Source organism: Rhodotorula paludigena (genome assembly GCF_050403205.1).
Source record: "Rhodotorula paludigena JCM10292 DNA, Rt_paludigena_JCM10292v1_ctg13, whole genome shotgun sequence".
NCBI classification, from domain to species: Eukaryota; Fungi; Basidiomycota; class Microbotryomycetes; order Sporidiobolales; family Sporidiobolaceae; genus Rhodotorula; species Rhodotorula paludigena.
In genome coordinates this window covers 76,284-95,860 of record NW_027481445.1, presented here as the reverse complement: position 1 = coordinate 95,860, position 19,577 = coordinate 76,284, and the positions used below count along the sequence as shown (strand labels likewise).

Sequence of the window (19,577 nt, the reverse complement as noted above, 5' to 3'; positions counted from 1 at the left end):
TCTCTCGCTCTGTCTAGGCGCTACCCTGGCCTTGAAGACGCGGTTTTGTGTGTCGTGCCGATGTTGTAATAAAAGAGAGGCAGTCGGATGCATGCCAGGGTTGACCACTCTGAGCGGCTGCTAGACCAAGCCCAGAAAGTTGAGGGTGTGAACTGTCGCGAGCGGGATTGCGATGCTGCTGACACGCCTGCAGACACTCGCAACACTGCAATGGACAGCGCAGCAAGACTAGGTGAAGGATCGGGAGATTGCTCGGCTCCTGCGACGAGACGGCTTCGGCCGAGCGGGCGAGTTGTTCGGGCGAAGGCCGGGACGCGGGCAGGGGGCTCGCCTGCCCTTCAGACGCCCTGCACTGCCCTCGCATGCACTCTGCAGAGGTCCATATGCGATGGCGAGACGGCACAGCTCGGGTCCGGCTCGTCGCGGCCAAGTCCGATTCGAAGCGAAGCTCGCTCGTCCGCGACCGCTCGCCGCTTCAACGCTCTGCAGCCTTGCCAGCCCGTGCAAGAGCCCTGAATAGCTCAGACTAGCTCGGCAGCACCTGTACCCGGTCGCACCATGGGCTCCAAGGACGACTCCGCAGGAGCGCTCGCTTCTCAACCTCGAGAAGACGACCGCCTCGCCTCGCCCGACCCCGCAATGGCCGAGAAACGCACGGGGACCCCCGCAGACGACGGTGTGGCGGTCGACGAGGTCTTTGGCGAGCAGCAGGGCGACGACGTGGTTCAGTTCCGCAGGCGAGTTGCACCGCCTTCGCTCTCGCAACGTTCCCTTGCTGACCCTCCTGATGCGCACACAGCCTGGGGTGGAGCGGTGCAGCAGTGCTCATCGCCAAATCGCAGATTGGGCTGGGCGTCCTGTACGCACTCGCTGTTCCGCCACCCCCCTGCTCGTCCAGCTGACTCTTTCCGTGGAACCTCAGCTCCATTCCTTCCGTCTTTTCGACCATTGGACTCGTCCCTGGCATCATCGTCATTCTTGCGATGGCCGTCATCACGACCTGGACGCTCCTCGTCGTCGGCGACTTCAAGCTGCGGCATCCGGAAGTCTGTACGTCTGCGTCTCAAGCTCCCCTACTGAGCAGCCTGCTCACTGCTCTGATGCCACAGACTCGCTGTCTGATTGCGGTCAGCTCATCTTTGGCCGTGTCGGCGCCGAGATCTTCGGCTTCGCCTACTTCCTCCGTGCGCCTCTCGCTCTTTCTCCTCCCTCCGGGGATGCTCACGTCTCGTGATTGCAGTAACGACCATGATTGCTGGCCTCGGCTTGTTGAGTCTTTCGACGGCACTCAACGCCATCTCGCTGCACGCGACCTGCACGGCCGTCTTCGTTGCAGTCGCAGTCGTTGCCACATACCCATTCGCCTCATTCCGCAAACTCGAGAACGTGGCCTGGATCACCTGGATCGGCCTTTTCTCCATCATTGTGGCTGTCCTCGTCGTCACCATTGCGGTCGGCGCCGGCACGCGCCCCGCACCCGCACCCAAGACTGGCCCGCTCGACATCGAGCTCGTCGTCTTTGGCAAGCCGACCTTCGCCGCCGCCATGAACGCCGTCGCCAACGTCCTCGCCGCGTACGGCGGCGGGCCCGCCGCAATGCCCATTGTCTCGGAAATGCGCGAGCCGCGCTACTTCCCCCGTGCAGTCGTCCTGTGCCAGTCGCTCGTCACGGCCTTCTATCTCGCCGTCGGCATCGTCGTCTACGTCTATGCGGGTCAGTACGTCGCCTCGCCTGCGCTCGGCACCGCCGGCGTGCTCATCAAGCGCGTCGCGTACGGGCTCGCGCTGCCGGGCCTGCTCGTCTCCTCGATCCTCTTCACTCACGTGCGTACTCTCTTCTGCGGCGACACTGAAAACAAGCTTTCGTCTGGAGATACTTGTCTCGTGTTGTGTCTGGAAAGAAATTCACGCCCACACGCCCCTGCAGCTCCCCGCGAAATGGGTATTCGTCCGCCTCCTCCGCAATTCGCGGCACCTCAACCACGCGACCAAGACGCACTGGGCCGTGTGGCTCAGCTGCACGCTCGCGTGCTTGCTCTTCTCCTACGTGATCGCGTCCGCCATCCCCGTCTTTGGTGGACTCGTCGGTCTCGCGTCCGCCTTGTTTGGCACGCTCATGTCACTGCATGCCGAGGTGAGCTCTCTCTGTTCCGGGCATAGCGCATGCGGCCGGCCCTTGCGGTGTCTGCCGCAGTCTTGGCGGCTGCAGCACTATTCCGGCTCGATCACCGCCTGACCATCGCTTCCCCGTCCAGGCCTTCATGCACCTCTACGACGTCCGCCACCACTTTGCCTCGCGCGACGGCCGCCCGCGCTTCTTCTGGCTCGGCGTCGCGAGCAGCGTCTTTGTCCTCCTCGTCGGGTCGCTCATCCTCGTCGGCGGGACGTACGGGTCCATCACGAGCATCATCGACGACTACAGCAGCTCGGGCGGGAGGCCGTGGACGTGTGCGGACAACTCGGGGTCTGTCTAGAAGGGAACAGCAAAGGATGAAGCTGTGCAGGCGCTAGAATCGAGCATTTGTAACGCTGTGAGGTGCCTAGACCGAGTTTCTCATCTGAATCGCAAGACCTGCCCTCATGGAAAGTCGGAATGCGTGGTAGATCAATAGACAACACTACTAGAAGGAATAGGACGCAAAGCGCAGGAGCATTCTGCCGCAGAGCCCGCCGCCCGGATGCACTCTTGCTCGGCCAGCACCATCACCGCTCATGCCGCCGCGCCGCCCGCTCCGTCACCAGCCACGTGAGCAACAATACCGCCCGCTCCCGCCGCCGCACCTCCGATTGCGCCGCCTTCCTCGACACCTTCCGCATTGGCCAAGTCCTCCCACTCGAACGACGCGGCATTGACGTCGTCCTCGCCCCATTCCTCGTCCATGTCGATGACGAGCTCGCGCCCGGTCAGGTAATCGCCCATGCGCTCGACAAGCGCCGGCTTGTTGCCCGATGCGTCAAGGTTGTAAAAGTTTGCGGGCTCCTCGAGCTTCTTGACCGAGTACGTCTGCAAAGCCGCGACAGAGGTTGGAGCCTGTCCGGGACAAGCGAGGTGCAAGGAGCAGGGTGAGAAGCAAGTCAGCGAGTAGAGTCGAGTGAGTTCGCAAAGCCAGAGGTGAACTCACCGAGTCGCGCTGAGGTCGGGCGCCGTTCGCGTTCGGAACGAGGGCGAGGCGCTCCGCACGCTGCTCGAGCATGTAGTTCTCGCCCTGCATGATACCGTTCAGTCTGATTGAGAGCTCAGACGAGTATCGTGCGCACCCTAGTCTCGAAGTTCTCCTTCTACAAACGCGAGCCGTCAGCTCTACACAAAGCTTCTGCAATATGAGAACGTACCTTGCATGGGTCGAGCCGACTGGCGAGACGATCCTGCGCGCCCTTGAGCAGGCGCGTGCGCTTGACAGCCATTTTCGCGGGCGCCTCGACGGAATCGATGCCTCACTTGAGGTTCGTCTTAACGCTCTGCTGGAGCTTGTCCATCATCGCGTTCATATCGGCTTTCAGACCGATGATGTTGTCATCCGTCGTCTTCGCGGTTGCGGCGAGGGTGGAGAGCGTGTTCTTGATGTCGGTCTGGCCGTCGACAAGCATCTTGAGTAGGACGGAGAGCGAGGAGCCGAGTGGACTGGGGTCGTGGGCTGCGTGTATAGTCAGCTGAGACAGAGCTGGGTGAGCGGCGCAGCGAGCGGAAGCGCACCGAGGGTCTCGAGGAGGACGTGGGCATCTGGCCCCTCCGGCGCCGCGGCAGCGTCTCCTCGGAGTGGTTTCAATGCGGCATGGAGCGTGATCTCGCTCTCCAGACGAGCGCAGTACTCGTTGACCACCCTCAGATTGCGAAGGAGGGGAGACGCGTCTGTGAAGAGGTTGAGCGATGAGACGGCTGGCGCGGTGGCTCTTCAGAGCCGAATGGCAGCGTAGGGACGCACCTTCTACGCTCGCGAGACCGAGCATGCCCTGGTATGTGTCTCTCAACAGACGGCCTCGAAGCAGGTTGTCCTGCGTTGGCGGCGACTCGCTCGTCTCGGGGAGAGCAGCCGTCATTCGGCGGAGCAAGTCGGCGTCGTCCGCCGTGAGCGTGTGCGCGAGATCCTCGAGCTGCGGACGGCTCGCCATGTCTGGGGAAAGTGCGAGGAGAGGAGGAGCCGGACCACGCCGCTGCGGTCGCCTTCTCGCGAGGACCGCGAGGAATTGAGCAGGCCGGAGGGGCGTCCAGGACAGCGGAGCAAAGTCTAGAGTCTGTAATGCATTCGTTGTCAGCCCCCGTGCTTCCCTGTCTCTCGAGGAAGACCCTCGTCTCGTCGCCTTCCCCCTCCTCCTCTGACCTCCTCCCGCTCTCGCTCGAAGCCTTACCTCTCCCCTCACCGAGCGGCTTTGTGCGCGTCTGAATCGACGCAGTACAGTCTCTCGAACGCCCACCCACCTCCCCAGACCGCCGCGTGTTTGTCCCGCCCACCTCCCCGGTTCCTCCTTGGTTCCTCCCCTTGCACCCGGCCGTGGTCCTTTTCCGGAGTCAGCGTTCAGACAGCTCTCGCAGCTGCCTAGCCCAAACTGATCCATCCTCATACATCCCTCTTCTCGGGCCTTCTTCTCTCCCCTCCTCCCCGCGCAGCACAGAGAAGACGCCCTCACCCATCAATGCTCCTTTCTCTCTCTCTGGCTTCTGCGCCTCGGCCCTCTTCTTCCCGTCTGCAGTTGTCAGCGCGCTCCATTGCCGCAGCTTGCTGCTCGTCCTCAGCTCCACCGGAGCATCTTCTGGCATTCAAGGATGGAGCGTTGTCGGAAGAGAGACCTGCGCCTCTACAGCTTTGCACGGATCAGCTCCTTCTCGCCCCGGCTCAGCTGCGCCTGCTCCTCCGAGTCGAGCTTCTTGCGCGGCGCCTCAGGCCGGCTCTTATCGATGCGCGCGTCGTCGATCTCGTACGCCCACAGGCGCAGGAGTTCGGGCGAGAGGGTACGCGTGAGCGAGCCGACAATCCACGAGCCGATGAGCGGGAGGAACTCTATCAGGAGAGCAGCTCGTTAGTGGCTTGCGCGCTGTCGGCAACAAGAAAGAATGAAACCACTCATGGCATGCCCCGAGTCACCCGCAGCAACGAAGAGCGAGCGGTACTTCGGGTGCCAATCAAAGAGGAAGTCGCCGGACTCGCGGTCGGAGTACCTGCAAGCAATTCAGCACAATGAGCGCTTGAACAGTCATGACAACCTCATGTGCAGGAAGGAGCCGACGCACCAGCACAACCGCGTCTCCTTTATCTCCTCCTCTGCAATGTCCGGCATGACGCGCCGCATGCCCGCTTTGAGAAGCTCGAGTGCCGACGCCGGGATCTGTTGCTTCTCAAAGCCGGAAGAAAGCGTCGTCCGCGGGAAAGAAGGGAGGCCGCCCGAGGGAGCGAGCCAGCCGCGGCCGTGGATGGCTGCGGAGCGCGAGGATGAGGTACAGGCTGACCAGCAGAGAAGGCAAGCCGACATACCCATTTTGAGGATGCCGTCCTTGTTGGGCTGCAACAGGACTGGTCAGAACGGAAGAGACACATGTCGTCCTGCGAGACAAACCGGGAAGGTGTAGCTGCAGATTGGCGGGGATCAGTATCGCTTCAATGTGAGGCGAACAGGTGCTTTGACACGCACAAGCCGCTGTCCATGAAGAGCGAGACCTGCATCATCAAGCGAGCCAGGTGTCAGCACGGCTCGCCAAAGCCAGACAGACTGTACGCACCGGAACATCCTGATACCGCTTCGTCTCCTCTGCATCCAACTGCACCGTCGCTACGACCTGTCCCGTCGGCAAGCAGTTGGTCGCCAGCTCGGGCAACAGCCGTGGAGTCCAGCTCCCACAGGCGAGAACAACGACGTCGGCAGTGTATGAGCGTCCGTCGACGGCCTTGACTCCAACAACATCGGTACCGTCGTCATTGTGTAGGAGCGCATCGGCTTCGGCCGCGAGGAACCGCACGCCCAGGTTGCGCGCGAGCATGACTGCCTCGACCGTCGCGTCCCTCGACGCGCACCATCCGCCCACGCTGTTTTTGTCTAGAGCGCAGTGAGGAGTTACTAGCCTGTTCACGTAGGCGCGGAATGAGCGACGCACAGCCGATGTCTCCCTTGAAATCGCTCAGCGGTGTTCCCGGCGGGTAAAACTCCCGAATGCCTGCCTCTTCCCGCAGCGGGCCAACGGTCGGCTGCTTGCCCTCGGCGTTCAGCTGATGGCTCGCGCGGACGTAGTCGGCCTGATCGTGCGCGGCAGGAGCGCAGACAACGACGCCGCACTCGTGAAAGTGCCTGTTCCATCGCGGCGTCCTCCACTCCTCGATCGCCTGCTTGCCAAAGGCCTGATAGATCTCGTCGCTGTAGTCGGCCCGAACGATCTGAAGCGGACGGTTTGAGCTACTCAACGCTGGACGGGAGATAGGGAAAGGTCTTCACCTTGTTGTAGTCGCTGCAAGCGGCGTCGAGCGCTGGCGGGTCCGCAGCGCGGTCCAGCACCGTGATCAAGTCGGCCCTGCCCTTGTACGGACCTTCGGCAAGCGCCAGTGCAGTCGTCGAGCCAAATGCACCGGCGCCGACGATGAGGACAGTCAGAGGCGGAGCTGGGCGAGCCATCGTGTGCAGAAGCAGCCAAGCGCCTCTTAAGTGTCGCAAGCTAGCAGGACCGCAGAGCAAGGCAAGAAGCGCAGAGGCAGAAGCGAGAGCCGAGCCGCGGAAGGCGTCCGCTTCGGGCTCTGCAGCTTTGGAGAAGATGTGGCACTTCCACAGACGGCCGAGACGCCGCTGTAGCGCTTTGCCGCACGCGAGCGCTGTGCAGCCGTCAGTAGTTCGACCGACTCGGACCTGATGCCGTGAAGGTATGGCAGCCGAAGCTTCCTCCGAAACATTCCGTTCGAGGCCAAGGTTCGACTTGCGAGCGTACAATGCAGGATGGGGTTCGGTATCGCAGACATGGAAACCTACACAGCGGGGAACGCAAGGCCAGGCCCGAGAGGCAAACCGACGGGGGAAGCGAGATGTGGGAAAGTGAACAAGCGAAAGGGAAAGAGTGCGACTACTACTGCGCAAGCTGGACGAGATGGCGGTAGTTGACAACAACGGAGCCTGCGTGAGAACAAGTTGTGAGCGGGGCACAGCACGCTTTGATGGGCCAAGCGATACGCACTGCCGTCGGGCTTGACCACCATCCAGTCGTCTCCATCCTGGATGCCCGCCTTTGCACGAGTCCCGCGGTGATCGCCGCCAATCACTGCAGTTGTGCTGAGTCAGCAGAGCTCGAATCAGAGCGAACGATCGCAGTACGCACCAAGCACCGCTTCGTCCTTCTCGTACGGGGCCATAGGCTCGACGTCCGCGATCGGGTACCCCTCGACGACCTCGTTGTTCGAGTCGAGGCTGAACGTGCACGTCGCGCCCGAGATGCTCTGCACGACGGCTGCAAATGGAGATCAAGCAGGTCAGCTCGCCGAAACCGTCGCGAGAGCGGAGAGGGGCCGCACCATACTGGCCGAGCAAGCGGTTCCCTTGGAACGCGCTATCCTTACAGATGACGCGCACAGAGGGCGTGATCCAGTCGCTCGGTGGCGGTACCTGGAACGCCGCGCCCGCGCCGCGCTCCTCGAGCGGCTCGGCGGCAGCAGTCGCGGCGCCTGCATATGCTCCCGGCGTCTGGTACGGGTATGCACCGCCCGCAGGGGTCGCTGCCGCGGCGCCGTACGCGCCCGGCCCGCCCGGCGTCGGACCAGACGGGTACGCAGCGGGTGTCGGCGCGCCAAACCCGCCCGGCGTCGGTGCGCCGAGGTACGCGCCTGGCGTCGGCGCGCCCGCTGCAGGCGTCGGCGCCGCGTCGTACCCCGCGCCGCCTTTGGGCGCCGCAGGCGTCGGCGCAGACTGGGCGTTCGCGCCCCACTCGTCGTCGTCCCACCCGCCGCTCCCGCCCGCAGCCGGCGTCGGCGCGCTCATGGCCGCCGGTGTAGGCGCGCTCGCTGCCCCGCCACTGTAGCCGTTCTTGGCGCCGTACGCGGGCGTGCGACCCCCGCTGAGCCCGTACGCCGGCGTGCGCCCGCCCGAACTCGCCCCTCCCGCCGCCGCAGCACGGCGCGGATCGGGCGTCTTGCCGCCGTCGTACCCGGCGCCATACGGCGTGCGACTCGACGGGTTGAACGCGCCGCCCGCGCCGGGCGGCGCACCGTACGGGTTGGGCGTCGCGCCCGCGCCCGGGTGGAACGGCGTGCGCGAATTCGGGTTGAACGCGCCGCCGCCGCTTCCCGCGCCAGGGTACGCCGGCGTGCGGCCCGACGGGTCGAACGCGCCTCCGCGCGCACCGTACGCCGGCGTCGCCCCACCGCCAAAGGGCGTCGCGCCGCCCGCGCCGCCGAACGGAGTCGCGCCGCCAAATGCCGGTGCGGGCGTCTTGCCGCCCGAGTAGTTGGGCGCCGGCGTGCGCCCGCCTCCATAGACAGTCGCGCCGCCGTAGGCCGTGCCGGGCGGGCCGCCGGGACCCCTCGCGCCGTACCCGGGCCCGCCGGCGCCACCGAGCGGGGCCATGTTGCTCGCCGTGCTGAACGCCGACGGCCCGCGCTCGAAGCCGTTCCGCCCGCCGTAGCCTCCGCCAGGCCCGCCGCGGCGCTCCTGCAGCTCGACGAGCGAGCCGTCGGCCTGCTGCTCCTTGAGCTTGACGAGGTCGACCGTGATGACCTTGTTGTTGCTGTGGAGCTCGACGCGCGCCTGGTTGCCCGTCACGTCCTTGATCATGCCCGTATGGCCCTTGTACGTCCCCCGCGTGACGGCGACGCGGCGGTTGATGCGCCCGTCGGGGCGGAACGAGACGCCCGTCTGCACCTGCGGCTGCGGGAGCGGCGGCGCGCCCATCATGGCCGGGTTCATGCCCGTGCCGACCTTGGGCTTGTTTGGCCGCGGCGCCGTCGACTCGAGGCCGCGCGCGTAGCAGACAAAGACGCCGCCGTTCTCGACGATGTCGCGCGAGTGGAGGAAGGCGTAGAGTGAGCGGTAGACATGGAGAACCTTGCCGCGGCGCTCGTTCGAGTTGTTCTGCAGGGTCACGGGTGAGCGAATCTGGAGCTGAGCGCGTCAGACAGGAGGTGAAGCGCACCGGGAGGGACTCCTTCATCGTCTCGCCGGGGCGGATGTCAAAGCCGTCCTTGTCGGTCGCGACCGCGCCGCGGTTCTGCACCTTTCCGCTGATCTGGCTCGGCTTGAGGACGCGCACGCTGCCCGACTGGTCGAGGACGCGGAACTGGTCGCGCTCCATCTTGATGATGACGCCGGCCGTCTGCGGGTCGAGCTGGACGAGGTCGTGCAGCTCGTAGCCCTGGATGACGTTGACGCCCGCGCCGACCTCGGCCGCCTCGCGCACGTCCTTGGCAAAGACCGACACCTCGGCGGCGCTCAGATCCGACAGGAACGTGACGACGTCGCCCTCGACCTTGACGACGAGGCCCGTCTCGTCGGCGTTGGCGCCCTGCATCACCTTGACGTGGTCGCCCGGCGCGAAGCGCTTGCGCACGCTGCGCGCGGGCACCTCGATCTTGGTCCCTTCGAGCTGGAGGTCGGCGTGCGGCGCGACGATGACGACCTCGTTGACGATCGAGTCGACCGTGCCGTACACGCCCTTCTGGTCGCCCTCGAAGATGTCGACGTTGTCGCCCGGCTGGAGCACCGTCTTGGACAGCGTGCGCGCCGCGTCGGCGATGGGCGTCAGGTCGAGTGTGCCGTCGTCGGCCTTTTCGCCCTGGAAGCGCGTCAGCTCGTCGATCGAGGGGTGCACGTCCTCGACCGTGAGCGACGAGACACGAATGTCCTTCTCGCAGAAGCCGTCGTGGAACTCGTCGTTCTTGAAGAGGTAAATGTTGCCCGGGCGCTTGGTCACCTCCTTGCCGTACACCTTGGCGATCTCTTCCGGATTGAAGAGGCGCTGCGGCGGGCGGAACGCGAGCGGGACGCCGGCGCCCTTTTTGCGCTTCTTGCCGTCGGGCCCCATCTGCACGTTCTCGTCCTTGGGCGTGAGGTCGATGCGCGGGATAAACTTGACGGCGACCTCGTCGCCGTTCTCGGACGGCGCGATGATCTGCGCGAGGTCGCCCGCGTACTTTCCGCGCTTGAAGCGCACCCACCCGCCCGGCTGGAGGTCGACGCGCTTCTGCTTCGTCTTGAGCAGGTCGGGCATCTCCTCGATGTCGACGAGGAAGATGCCGTTCGGGCCGTTGTGGTACAGGCCGACGAGGCCGTGGATCGCGTTGCGCACGTACGCCTCGGAGCGCGCCTCGACGTAGATGTAGCCCTTGAGCGAGTCGCGCTGGAAGGCCGAGATGATGCCGATCGGCTGGCCGTTGTCGGACGCGGCGAACGCGGCAGCCTTGCGCGAGATCGAGAGGATGAGGTCGCGCTCGCGGCCAATCTGCGAGAGTGAGCGGAGAACATGAGCGGAAGAACGCGCGTCCGGATGAACGCAAAGACGCACCTTGCACTTGATGCCCCAGATGCTCGGGTCGTTGACGCTCGGCATGAGCAACGCTTTCGGCGCAAAGTCCTGCGCGCCTTCGGCCGAGTACTGATTGCGCTTGTACTTGGCGTCGAGCTCCGCCGCGAGCTCTGCCGCCTCGCGGTCCTTCTGCATGAGGCGCTTGCGGTCGAGGCGCCGGTGCGAGGCGTCGCCGTCCATCTCGTCGCCAAAGTCGCCGTCGTCGTCGGCGCCGGGGAGGACAGAGCCGTCGCGGTCGCGGCGCGGTTCGCGGCGGTCGACGATGAAGTTGTCTGAATCGGGTCGCAGGTGGAAGGTCAGCTCGTCGCATCGGGCGTTCAACGTCACAGTGCACGCACCGTTGGCCACGAAGCCCTCTTCTCCCTCCTCCTCCTCCTCGTCCTCGTCCTCGTCGACATCAGCCTCGATATCGAGGAATTGGTTCCCGCCGCGCCGCCGTCTCTGTGGGTCCGCGGAAGCGTGTGTCAGCCCTGAAAGAGAGTGCAGTGAAGGCAAAGCGCAGCGTACCCGCTTCTTGCGCGGGCGACCGTCCTCATCATCGTCGTCGTCCTGGCGGGGGTAAGGTGAGAGTCAGCGCGGGAGCTACGCAGAGCGAGCGCGGGTACGCACGTCATCGTCGTCTTCGTCGTCGTCCTCTGCCTCTCCGCGCATGTCCTTGGCGTCGCTGTTGTTGTCGTCGTCGCCGTCGCCGTCGTCGTTGTCCGGGTCCCTCCCGGCGTCCTCGGGCTGGTCGTCGCTGGGCTCGCCCTCCTCGTCCTTGACGTTGTTCTCGTCTGCGGTGCCGGCGAGGTCCGAGAGGCGGGCGTGGGCGATGGGCTGGTCGGGCTCGCCGTCGTCGCCCGTGTGCGCGGGGACGAGGGCCGGGTCGAGCGCGGGCCCGTCGTCGAGCCCCTGGTTGGCTTGGGGCGAGGCCGACATTGCGCGTGCTCGCCGAGGGTGTGGGGCGGAGAGGGCGAGGCGGTGAGGAGGCGGAGGAGGGGAGGACGACGCCGCGGCAAAGTACCGTCAGGAAGGCTGTGCGTGGGCTAGAGTGCAGTGTGACAGCGTACTACTACGCCTCTTTCTCTCTCCACTTTACTCTGCGCGACTTTGGCGAGACTTTGCGGTCGCCTGCACGCGCTCGCCCCGAGTGCGGCTTCCCCTCGGACCCTCTCTCCCGCTCGACCCACTCCAACCCGTGAGCCCCTCGTCCTCCTGTCCACCGCACAGCTGCGCCTCCTGCGTCCAGCCTCGTCCAACTCGCGCCCTCCCTCGAGCCCTCGCCGTCGTGCCAGCCGCGTCGCAAAAATCGCATCGCCCGCCTCGCAGCCTCGCTCGCTCGCGTGCGCCTTGACGAAGTGCTCGAGCAGTGCATGCTGCGTCAGGCGGGACCGCACTGCACGCGTGCTGGCTCGGGACGGGGTGGAGGGGACGCGCGGGCTCGGAGGCGGAGCTGGGACCTTCCCGCGCTTCCGCTTCTCTCGCTCACACGCTCTCTCTCCCTCGCCGCGCAGCCCCCCTCCGTCGAAATGGCCCGTGGACAGAACAAGACCGAGCGCAAGACCCGCTCGGCCCTCACGGACGTCGTCGCCCGCGAGTACACGATCCACCTCCACACCAAGGTCCACGGCAAGGGCTTCAAGCACGTAGGTCCTCTCGCTCCTCCCTCGCCGTAGCCCGCCCGCAGGCTCCTCCGGCCCCCCTCTTTTTGCACCGCACGCGCGCGCGCCGGTTCTGTGCCGGCGCGCCGCCTCTGCTGGTTGTTCCGCTCTCCCTTCGGGAGATGCGAGATGTCGCTGTTCCAACACAGTCTGACGAGGCTTTGCCTTTCCCCCTTCCCTTGCCACTCGTGAACTGTACAGCGCGCTCCCTCGGCGGTCAAGGCCGTGCGCACCTTTGCGCAGAAGGCCATGGGCACCAAGAAGGTGCTCCTCGAGCCGTCGGTCAACGCCGCGCTCTGGGGCAAGGGCATCAAGAACGTCCCGCACCGCCTCCGCGTCCGCCTCCACCGCAAGCGCAACGACAACGAGGACGCGCCCGCCGACGAGAAGCTCTACACCCAGGTCTCGGTCGTCCCCACCACCGACTTCAAGGTCCGTCCGACCCGCGCTCCTTCTCCCTCCCCATGCCCGCCCGGTCCTGACTCGCTTCCACCTTACAGGGCCTTTCGACTACGGTTGTGGACGCCGAGGAGTAAACTCTCTCCAGAGTGACTCCGTCGAGCCGGGCCAGCGTCAACACCCAGCCGCCCTCGTCTCCAGTCTCGACCCGACGCGCTTGTTGTAGCAAATTCGCCGCCGCCGTCGCGCTGCAGACTGACTGACGATCGGGTCCTGGTGGTGAAACGCGGGTTCAGTTCTCCCACCCTTGTTGGTTCCGCTGCGTCGAGAGGAGCCGCTGCGTCGAGAGGAGCGCGAGCCAAGTCGAGGAAGCGCACCTCCCTCGCTCGTTCTGCTTCATCCCTCTGGCGTACTCTACGCGCGTGACGTCGAGCAAGCCTTGGCGCAGAGCCGCCCGATATGCCCGGGCTGGCTTCGCGGCAGCATCTCTCGCAGACGAGCGGATCTCGCTCGGGATGTCGGGCCAAGAGGGGGGCGGCTTTCGCTGAGGACTGTCGTGCGCACCAAACAGCGTACGGCGCACTAGCACCACGCTCTGTCTCTCGCCGGCAAGCTCTCGGGAGCGCGACCATGGGCGCGTGCGCGCGGGGAGTTGCCATGTGGGACCCGTCACCGTTGCAGCTGCCACTTCATGCTCACCACGACTACTTAGACTGCGGGTGTGGGCGGAAGAGGAAGCGAGGTCAGCGCTGCTGCGGGGGTGCGCGGGAGAGAAAGGCGCAGAGAGAGAGAGAGGGAGACGGACTGTTCGAGGGGTAGAGCATCTGCGCAACGAAAGGAACGAGGTCAGCTCCGCGAACCCAAAAGAAAGGAGAGAGCGCTTGCGCAACGCACGATGCGGACCGACTGGCCGAACGACTTGGGCGGGAGGTTCTGGCGGAACTTGGCGCGGACCATGCCCGACTTGCCGTGCGGGCGGGTCACCTTGCCCCAGATGATGCGGACCTTGGAGCCGCCAATCTCCTTCTGCGCCTTGTAGACGTAGGCGATGCGCTACGGGCGCCACCACGGGCAAGGGAGGGAGAGAAGGGGTGTCAGCGAGACGGGTCCGGGAGAGTGCGTGAGAGTGCGCAGATGCCGGGACGCAGCCGGCCGAGTCGAGCCTCGTGCCGCCTCCAATGCACGCCCTGCAGCACGCTGCACACCACTCCAACCACTTTCTGCCTTCACCTGCCCTCCCTGCGGCGTGCCAGCCGCTGTGCCACCCCCTCGCGCGAGCGACCATGCTCGACCGCGCCGGCGCGTCTCCTCGTCGCACGCGGGCTCCGGCGGCAAGGAAAGCGAGGGTGTCGAGGATGTACCTTGCCAAGGTAGAACTGGGCCTCCTCAGCGGTGGCGACGCCCTCGATCTGGACGAGGTTGGTGTTGGTCCGGACCTCGCGCTTGCCCCGCTGCTGACCCGTGACGCGCGCCTTCTGGTACAGGCCTGGCATGGGCTCGAATGCGGCGCAGGGGGTGGTCAGCGGGCGTGGGCGGTGCCGGGCGGGGCACGGGGGGGCGAGGGGGCGAGGCGAGGTCGGGGGGAGCAGGGTTTTGAGGCGATGGAGGGCGGCGGCGAGGCGGCGGGGGGCGGGCAGGGGCGGGTGCGGGCAGGGTCAGCGCAGGCCTGGCGGGTCAGCGGGGAGACGCACGAGTGGACGGCATGGCTGGCTGATCGGATGGGAACGAGCGGAGGAACAGACCCGCTCCCGCTCGCGAGCGCCAGCAAGTCGCTCAGCCGCACCCGCGCCCTTCGCGCGCTTGCCCTCGACTCTGGGCTGCTCGAGAGCCTATGGCTGGGCCACTGAGCTGCTTACAGACTCTGTCTTGTCTCACTCCGCTCTCGAGAGCGCCCCTCGGCCCGCTGCTGCCACCGACTCGCACCTCCCCGTGCTCCCGCTCCCGCCTTACTGCTCGGCGCTTCGCTTTCTCCTGCATTACCTGCTGTGGAGTGTTATATGAGAGCCTGTGCACATTCCAAGACGCTGCTGCCCGAGCTACGTAGTCCCGTACGCGCTCGCTCGCCTCCTCGCCCAAGCTCGCGGCTTCGTCCACGCATTGCGCTGTAGTGTCCGCCAATTCGCGACAGGCTGCCGTTCAACTGGCCGCCAATGCGCTGTAATGCTCGTTCTAGTGCCATCCCGGACGCCTTGTTCCGCCATTGCTCTGCACGCGGATCCAAGTCCAGGCGCAGGAGCTCAGGGCACAAGTCGATGCTGACGAGTTGCTCACGATGTTGCAGCTTCAGCGCCGTGCGCAGCAGCATGTTCGCCTCTCGAGAGCGGAGCAGACGCCGAGCAGGTCTTTGAGTGCCCAGTCAGTCGACGAACTGAAGGAGCTGGTGAGCGTGGATGAGAAGCGGTCGTAGCATCGCCTAGCGGGGTGCCCTGGTTCTGCCAGAACGATCAAACGAACTCGTCCGGCCCTAGTCTCCGTCGGAATACCATCAGAAAGGTAGAGGAAAGCGAGACGACCTGCACGACCGCGCACCTTTCGCTGCACGTGACCGCGGATCTACGAGCCAATCTGAGCGTGCCACAAGTAACGCAAGCACGACATGCTGCAAGCACAGAGAAGTCGAACAGGGCGCAGGGCGCGCGCCGGGCGGCGCTTGCCCCTCTCTTTCGCGCCCTTTGCATCCCCTCTCGTGGTTTGCTCAAAGCAGCGGGTCTCTGCGCTGCTGTAGGATGCTCTCGCACCTCCTGCTGCTCGATTCCTCCCTGTCTCTGCTTGCGCTCGCTTCTTTCCCTTCTTCCCGGGCTGCGCTCCATGTTGGCCTTCCCAAACGCTTCGTGGCATCTTCACTGCTTCTTCCGCATGCCTTGCACCCAACGTCTCGTGCTGCACGGCGCTATCTCCTATCGTCGACGGGGTGTCGTCGCGGCTATAGACCGCCATGCCGGCGCGGTTCTCGTTTCCAGCTGGCCGCTGCTGCCTGCCCCCGTTCCGCTTGTTCACCACCTCTGCTCACCCACGATTGCTGCTCCCCGGATATGATTTCCTCCGCGCGCCCCTGCTCCATCCCAGCCCTCTCGTCCCCGCCCGTTCTCAGCTCGCGCGGGCGCAGCGCGCTCGTCCGTCCGCCGCTCATCCGTTGCGCGCTCTTCGAGTGCCAGTACAGCGCCGTCAACAGCAGCGGCCTCCTCAACCTTGGCGTCGCAGAGAACGTGAGCCCTGTCATACGTGTGGCTCCGCTCGCAACGCTGCAGCGAATCGGCACCGTCACCTGACCTTCGAGGCGTCTCCTCTCGAAACAGAGCCTCTGCGTTGAGTGGCTTGCGCAGTATTTTCGCTCCGTCTTTGCGGTTGATTACAACGACTTTACTGTACGCTTTCTCCTACGCTGCGTGCCGCAGAACGCGCTGCTCACGTCCCGCCCGCGCAGTACGGCACCTCGCTCACCGGAAGCGACCGCCTCTTTGCCGCCCTCCGCAACCTCTTCACGACGCGCTTCCACGCGCGTCTTCCCGTCCAGCCAGCCCACATCATCGCCGGCGCCGGGTGCGGCGCCGTCCTCGACGCGCTGTGCGCCGTCCTCGCCGACCCGGGCGACGGCATCCTCGTCGCCAAGCCGATGTACCCGGGCTTCGCGGCGTCGTTCGGGTGCAGGAACGGCGTCGAGGTCGTCGGGGTCGACGTGCCCGGGGGCAAGGAGAACAGCATCGAGGCGCTCGAGGCGTTTGAGCGGACGCTCGAGGGGTGCAAGGCCCGCGGAAAGCGGATCCGCGCACTCGTAGTGTGCAACCCGCACAACCCGCTCGGTGCGTCGCGTCATATATGGCCGTGACGTCGACTAAAGCAGGCTACATCACTCCGCGCAGGCTTCTGCTATTCACGCGAAGTGCTTGTCGAGCACTGCCGTTTTGCCGAGAAGCACAACCTCCACCTGATCTCGGACGAAATCTAGTCGGTTACCAGCTGCGTCCGCTGACGATGAGACGGCACTGACGTTGCCCTCCCTGCAGCGCCCTCTCGACCTTTGGTTCCCACTCGCGCTTCACCTCGCTCCTCTCGCTCGACCCGCTCGCCGAAGCGGGCTGCAGCCCCTCGCGGCTGCACGTCGTGTACGGCGCGTCCAAGGACTTTGGCTGCAACGGCCTGCGCATCGGTGTGCTCGTCTCGCAGGCCAACCCGGACGTGCACGTCGCAATCGAGTCGAGCGCGCTGCTCATGAAGGTCTCGAGCGCCGCCGTGCGTCTTGCCTCATTGACACAACGTCAAGATCTTGTAGCTGATGCCAGGCCACCTCAGGACATGCTCTGGTCCTCGCTCCTCCTGGACGACCCCTCCCTCTCAACCTTCCTAACCCTCAACCTCTCGCGCCTCCGCGCCGCCTACGCCCGCACGGTCGCCTTCCTCTCGGCGCACGCGATCCCGTTCCGTCCAGCCGAGGCGGGCCACTTTGTCTGGATCGACCTGACGCGGTACCTCCCGCCGGGCGGGAACGACATAGAGCGCGAAGGAGCGCTTGCGGAGCGCATGTGGGCCCAGGGCCTCAACCTCGTGCGTCTCACCGCCCTCTTCACAGATGACCCTGAGCTTTGCTAATATACTGCTCGAGTAGGGCCGCGGGAGTGCGTACTGCGGCACGCCAGGCTGGTTCCGCCTGACGTTCTCAGTCCGGCCGGACTTCTACGAGGTCGGCCTCAGGCGACTCGAGCAGGTACTCGGTCTCACGCGCGAGTGCGACGGCGCTGTGCGGCTCGTACGCCAGCAGGACGAGAAGGAAATGAAGCAGGTGAGAGCGCAGGTCGAGGAGATGACGGTCGCTGCGGCGACATGAGGTAGAGTCGGCATGCACGTGTTCCAGAATCAGCCTCTCGTCTAGCTCCTCTGTTCCGGGCACCCCGTCAGTATGCAGTGTATTCGGCTCACGGTCTGCTAGAGCAAGCGAGACCGCAGAGCCGAAGAGACGCAAGCCAGCGCCGGAGCAAGACAGTGAGCAGCACGCAGCAGCAACTCCAAGTCGAGAAGCGGGGTTGAAAGGATGATTTGCTGCATGTTACAGGTCGGCTTCATAGGCGCGATGAGGGTGTGTGCAAGGTGGAATGGGGAAAGAGAGGGAGAGTTGCGGTATGTTGCTGAGTTGCGAGTTTTCGTCCGTTCGCCTCCTTCGTGCATCTTCAGACTCTGTCGTCTATGCGCGCGCTCCTCCTGCGCGCCTTGTCACATCCTGCGAGTCCGAGGTGGGTGCTGTGCCGCGGCGGGGTTTACATGCCGACGGGACGGCCGGCGCCCTGCGCCGCCTGTAGCCGCTCCTGGACCTTCTCGTTGACGGCAAAGTACTTGCCAACGCAGCTGTGCGGCGAAGCAGGTCGGAGAGCGAGGTCAGCAGGCGGTTCTGGGCTGAGTGGGAGAGGGAGGCGAGTGCGAAAGAACGCACCGGTCAACGCAGACGCTCTCGCCCTTGTTGAGGTCGGGCTCGGCGTAGCGGGTCGAGATGCACTTTGCGTGGCAGCTCGACACGATGCGGGTGAAGAGGTCGCTCACGGCCTCGAGCTCCATCGCGGCCTCGGCGAGGCGGCCCTGGTCGGGCTGGCCCGCGGGAGGGGCAGAGCGCATGCCACCACCGAAGAGAGAGGTCATCGTGTCGCTGTTCGGGTGTCCTGGTCAGCCGGCGATGAGGCGGGAGACGGAGAGGCGGGGGCAACGGCAAGGCATACAACTCACCGGGAGGAAGATGTAGGACTCTGGTGGGTGCTGTATGTAGTGCAAGCTCGGTGCAGCGGTCTCCAGACGTCTGCACGGGGCGCGGGAGTGCGGGGCGGTGCAGCAAAAGTGCGAGGAGGCGCACTCGCTCCGGCTTGCTTCCCGTCGCGTCACTCGCTCCGACCAGACTCGCCCTGCTGCATCGTGGTCCTCTAAGCAAAGATTCACTGCGCCTTTCCTGCGCATTGCTGCCGGCCCCCTCAACTTGCTCGCCTCGACTCGGTCCTCCTCCTTCGTCCCCTTGTTCATCCTCACCCACATCAGCGTCGTTTTTTTGCCGCCCGCCTTCGCGCTTCGGCGCCTCGGGCGGTCGGCTTACGGAGCGACGCGAGATTCCCTCTCTTCCAACCCCTCGCCGCGATGTCGGCAATTCTTCCGGGTCAGCTCGAAGTGGCGTAGTTGGCCTCAGACGAGCGCATTGCAATGGTTGACCGTGTTCTTACAACCCACCTGCGAGTGTGCATGGGCAGAGTCGAGGTAGTACAGCTACAGCGGGCACGGCGAGGACGAGAGACAGCGGGAGAGTGCGGCGAGCGGCGCTCACTCGCCTGTCGGGTAGACGTTCGGGTAGGCGTGCGTGAGCTCGACGACCCTGTCAGCAAGCGCCAGGTCTGCGGATTTGCGTGAAAATCAAGTCAGCCCAAGCACGGCGAGGACGCGCCGGAACCGACAGAGTCGCTCGAGCGAAAGGCGCACCGAGGCTGTCACTCATGTTCTGCCTGTTTGCGTTGGGCGGAACGTCGTTAGCATGGTTTCAGACTGCTGAAAGAGCGCAAGCACGCACGTCACGAGCTCCGTCAAGGTCGACTCGCCCGCGACCTTGCCAATGACCTCGACAAACGTATCGCGCATGTTCGTGTCCTGCCCGCCCATTACCCGTCAGCCCGTGCTACGGAAGAGCGCAAGAGCTGCGAGCTGCCGCGCACCTTGATCAGGTTGACCGTGATCTGCCCTGCGTCGCTCGTCTCGAGGATGGCCCGGTCGTCTTCGAGCTGCGGGAGCGGGTCGCAACGTCAGCGGGTGGGGCCTCTGCACGCGCAAGGATTGCAGACGCACGCTAGCAACCTTTCCGAGCACGCGGACGATCTTGCCCTCGGCTGTGTGTGCGTGAAGAGAGCTCGTCAGCCTCGACGCGATGAGGGCGGAGGGACGGAACGAAGGGCGCACAGTACTCTGCCATCTTGGCCGCGTTGACGCGTGGTGTAGGCCGGTCCATCTCACAGGCGGGCGCTTACGACAAGCAAGAGGCGAGGAAGCGAAAGCCGGGCAAGATTGACCTTTGGCGGGCGGAGTTCGCGACGCGTCGA

The 19,577-nt window shown here is 65.2% G+C and overlaps 10 protein-coding genes across 10 annotated transcripts; 3 read left to right on the top strand and 7 right to left on the bottom strand.

Annotated features, from left to right (window-relative positions):
* Positions 1–558: 558 nt before the first annotated feature.
* On the top strand, positions 559–2,474 carry JCM10292_002723 (uncharacterized protein; the record flags this gene model as incomplete). The annotated part of the gene is made up of 7 exons (XM_076648079.1): positions 559–737; positions 800–859; positions 923–1,050; positions 1,110–1,184; positions 1,241–1,824; positions 1,928–2,134; positions 2,256–2,474. 7 exons carry the CDS (start codon positions 559–561, stop codon positions 2,472–2,474), a joined length of 1,452 nt encoding a protein of 483 aa, XP_076506302.1.
* Positions 2,475–2,710: 236 nt separating this feature from the next.
* On the bottom strand, positions 2,711–3,405 carry JCM10292_002722 (uncharacterized protein; the record flags this gene model as incomplete). The annotated part of the gene is made up of 4 exons (XM_076648078.1): positions 2,711–3,004; positions 3,123–3,206; positions 3,259–3,279; positions 3,334–3,405. The coding sequence occupies 4 exons, from the start codon at positions 3,403–3,405 to the stop codon at positions 2,711–2,713; spliced, it is 471 nt and encodes a 156-aa protein (XP_076506301.1).
* Positions 3,406–3,435: 30 nt separating this feature from the next.
* JCM10292_002721 (uncharacterized protein) lies at positions 3,436–4,110 on the bottom strand (the record flags this gene model as incomplete). The annotated part of the gene is made up of 3 exons (XM_076648077.1): positions 3,436–3,635; positions 3,695–3,850; positions 3,924–4,110. 3 exons carry the CDS (start codon positions 4,108–4,110, stop codon positions 3,436–3,438), a joined length of 543 nt encoding a protein of 180 aa, XP_076506300.1.
* A 684-nt stretch (positions 4,111–4,794) lies between these two features.
* Positions 4,795–6,597, bottom strand: JCM10292_002720 (NAD(P)/FAD-dependent oxidoreductase; the record flags this gene model as incomplete). The annotated part of the gene is made up of 9 exons (XM_076648076.1): positions 4,795–4,997; positions 5,061–5,155; positions 5,228–5,411; positions 5,469–5,496; positions 5,551–5,563; positions 5,626–5,651; positions 5,714–6,027; positions 6,086–6,362; positions 6,421–6,597. 9 exons carry the CDS (start codon positions 6,595–6,597, stop codon positions 4,795–4,797), a joined length of 1,317 nt encoding a protein of 438 aa, XP_076506299.1.
* Positions 6,598–7,039: 442 nt separating this feature from the next.
* JCM10292_002719 (uncharacterized protein) lies at positions 7,040–11,401 on the bottom strand (the record flags this gene model as incomplete). Its single annotated transcript, XM_076648075.1, has 9 exons — positions 7,040–7,086; positions 7,148–7,231; positions 7,289–7,417; positions 7,482–9,033; positions 9,095–10,399; positions 10,463–10,755; positions 10,822–10,924; positions 10,991–11,032; positions 11,093–11,401. 9 exons carry the CDS (start codon positions 11,399–11,401, stop codon positions 7,040–7,042), a joined length of 3,864 nt encoding a protein of 1,287 aa, XP_076506298.1.
* Positions 11,402–11,991: 590 nt separating this feature from the next.
* JCM10292_002718 (uncharacterized protein) lies at positions 11,992–12,659 on the top strand (the record flags this gene model as incomplete). Its single annotated transcript, XM_076648074.1, has 3 exons — positions 11,992–12,108; positions 12,325–12,555; positions 12,624–12,659. The coding sequence occupies 3 exons, from the start codon at positions 11,992–11,994 to the stop codon at positions 12,657–12,659; spliced, it is 384 nt and encodes a 127-aa protein (XP_076506297.1).
* Positions 12,660–13,230: 571 nt separating this feature from the next.
* JCM10292_002717 (eL33 family ribosomal protein) lies at positions 13,231–14,015 on the bottom strand (the record flags this gene model as incomplete). The annotated part of the gene is made up of 4 exons (XM_076648073.1): positions 13,231–13,235; positions 13,328–13,346; positions 13,417–13,575; positions 13,884–14,015. 4 exons carry the CDS (start codon positions 14,013–14,015, stop codon positions 13,231–13,233), a joined length of 315 nt encoding a protein of 104 aa, XP_076506296.1.
* Positions 14,016–15,554: 1,539 nt separating this feature from the next.
* JCM10292_002716 (uncharacterized protein) lies at positions 15,555–17,344 on the top strand (the record flags this gene model as incomplete). Its single annotated transcript, XM_076648072.1, has 7 exons — positions 15,555–15,728; positions 15,819–15,887; positions 15,947–16,322; positions 16,383–16,467; positions 16,527–16,752; positions 16,813–17,064; positions 17,126–17,344. 7 exons carry the CDS (start codon positions 15,555–15,557, stop codon positions 17,342–17,344), a joined length of 1,401 nt encoding a protein of 466 aa, XP_076506295.1.
* Positions 17,345–17,771: 427 nt separating this feature from the next.
* On the bottom strand, positions 17,772–18,147 carry JCM10292_002715 (Tim10/DDP family zinc finger protein; the record flags this gene model as incomplete). Its single annotated transcript, XM_076648071.1, has 2 exons — positions 17,772–17,859; positions 17,945–18,147. 2 exons carry the CDS (start codon positions 18,145–18,147, stop codon positions 17,772–17,774), a joined length of 291 nt encoding a protein of 96 aa, XP_076506294.1.
* Positions 18,148–18,810: 663 nt separating this feature from the next.
* JCM10292_002714 (RPA3 domain-containing protein) lies at positions 18,811–19,486 on the bottom strand (the record flags this gene model as incomplete). The annotated part of the gene is made up of 6 exons (XM_076648070.1): positions 18,811–18,881; positions 18,967–18,989; positions 19,055–19,131; positions 19,197–19,262; positions 19,327–19,367; positions 19,438–19,486. The coding sequence occupies 6 exons, from the start codon at positions 19,484–19,486 to the stop codon at positions 18,811–18,813; spliced, it is 327 nt and encodes a 108-aa protein (XP_076506293.1).
* Positions 19,487–19,577: the final 91 nt, after the last annotated feature.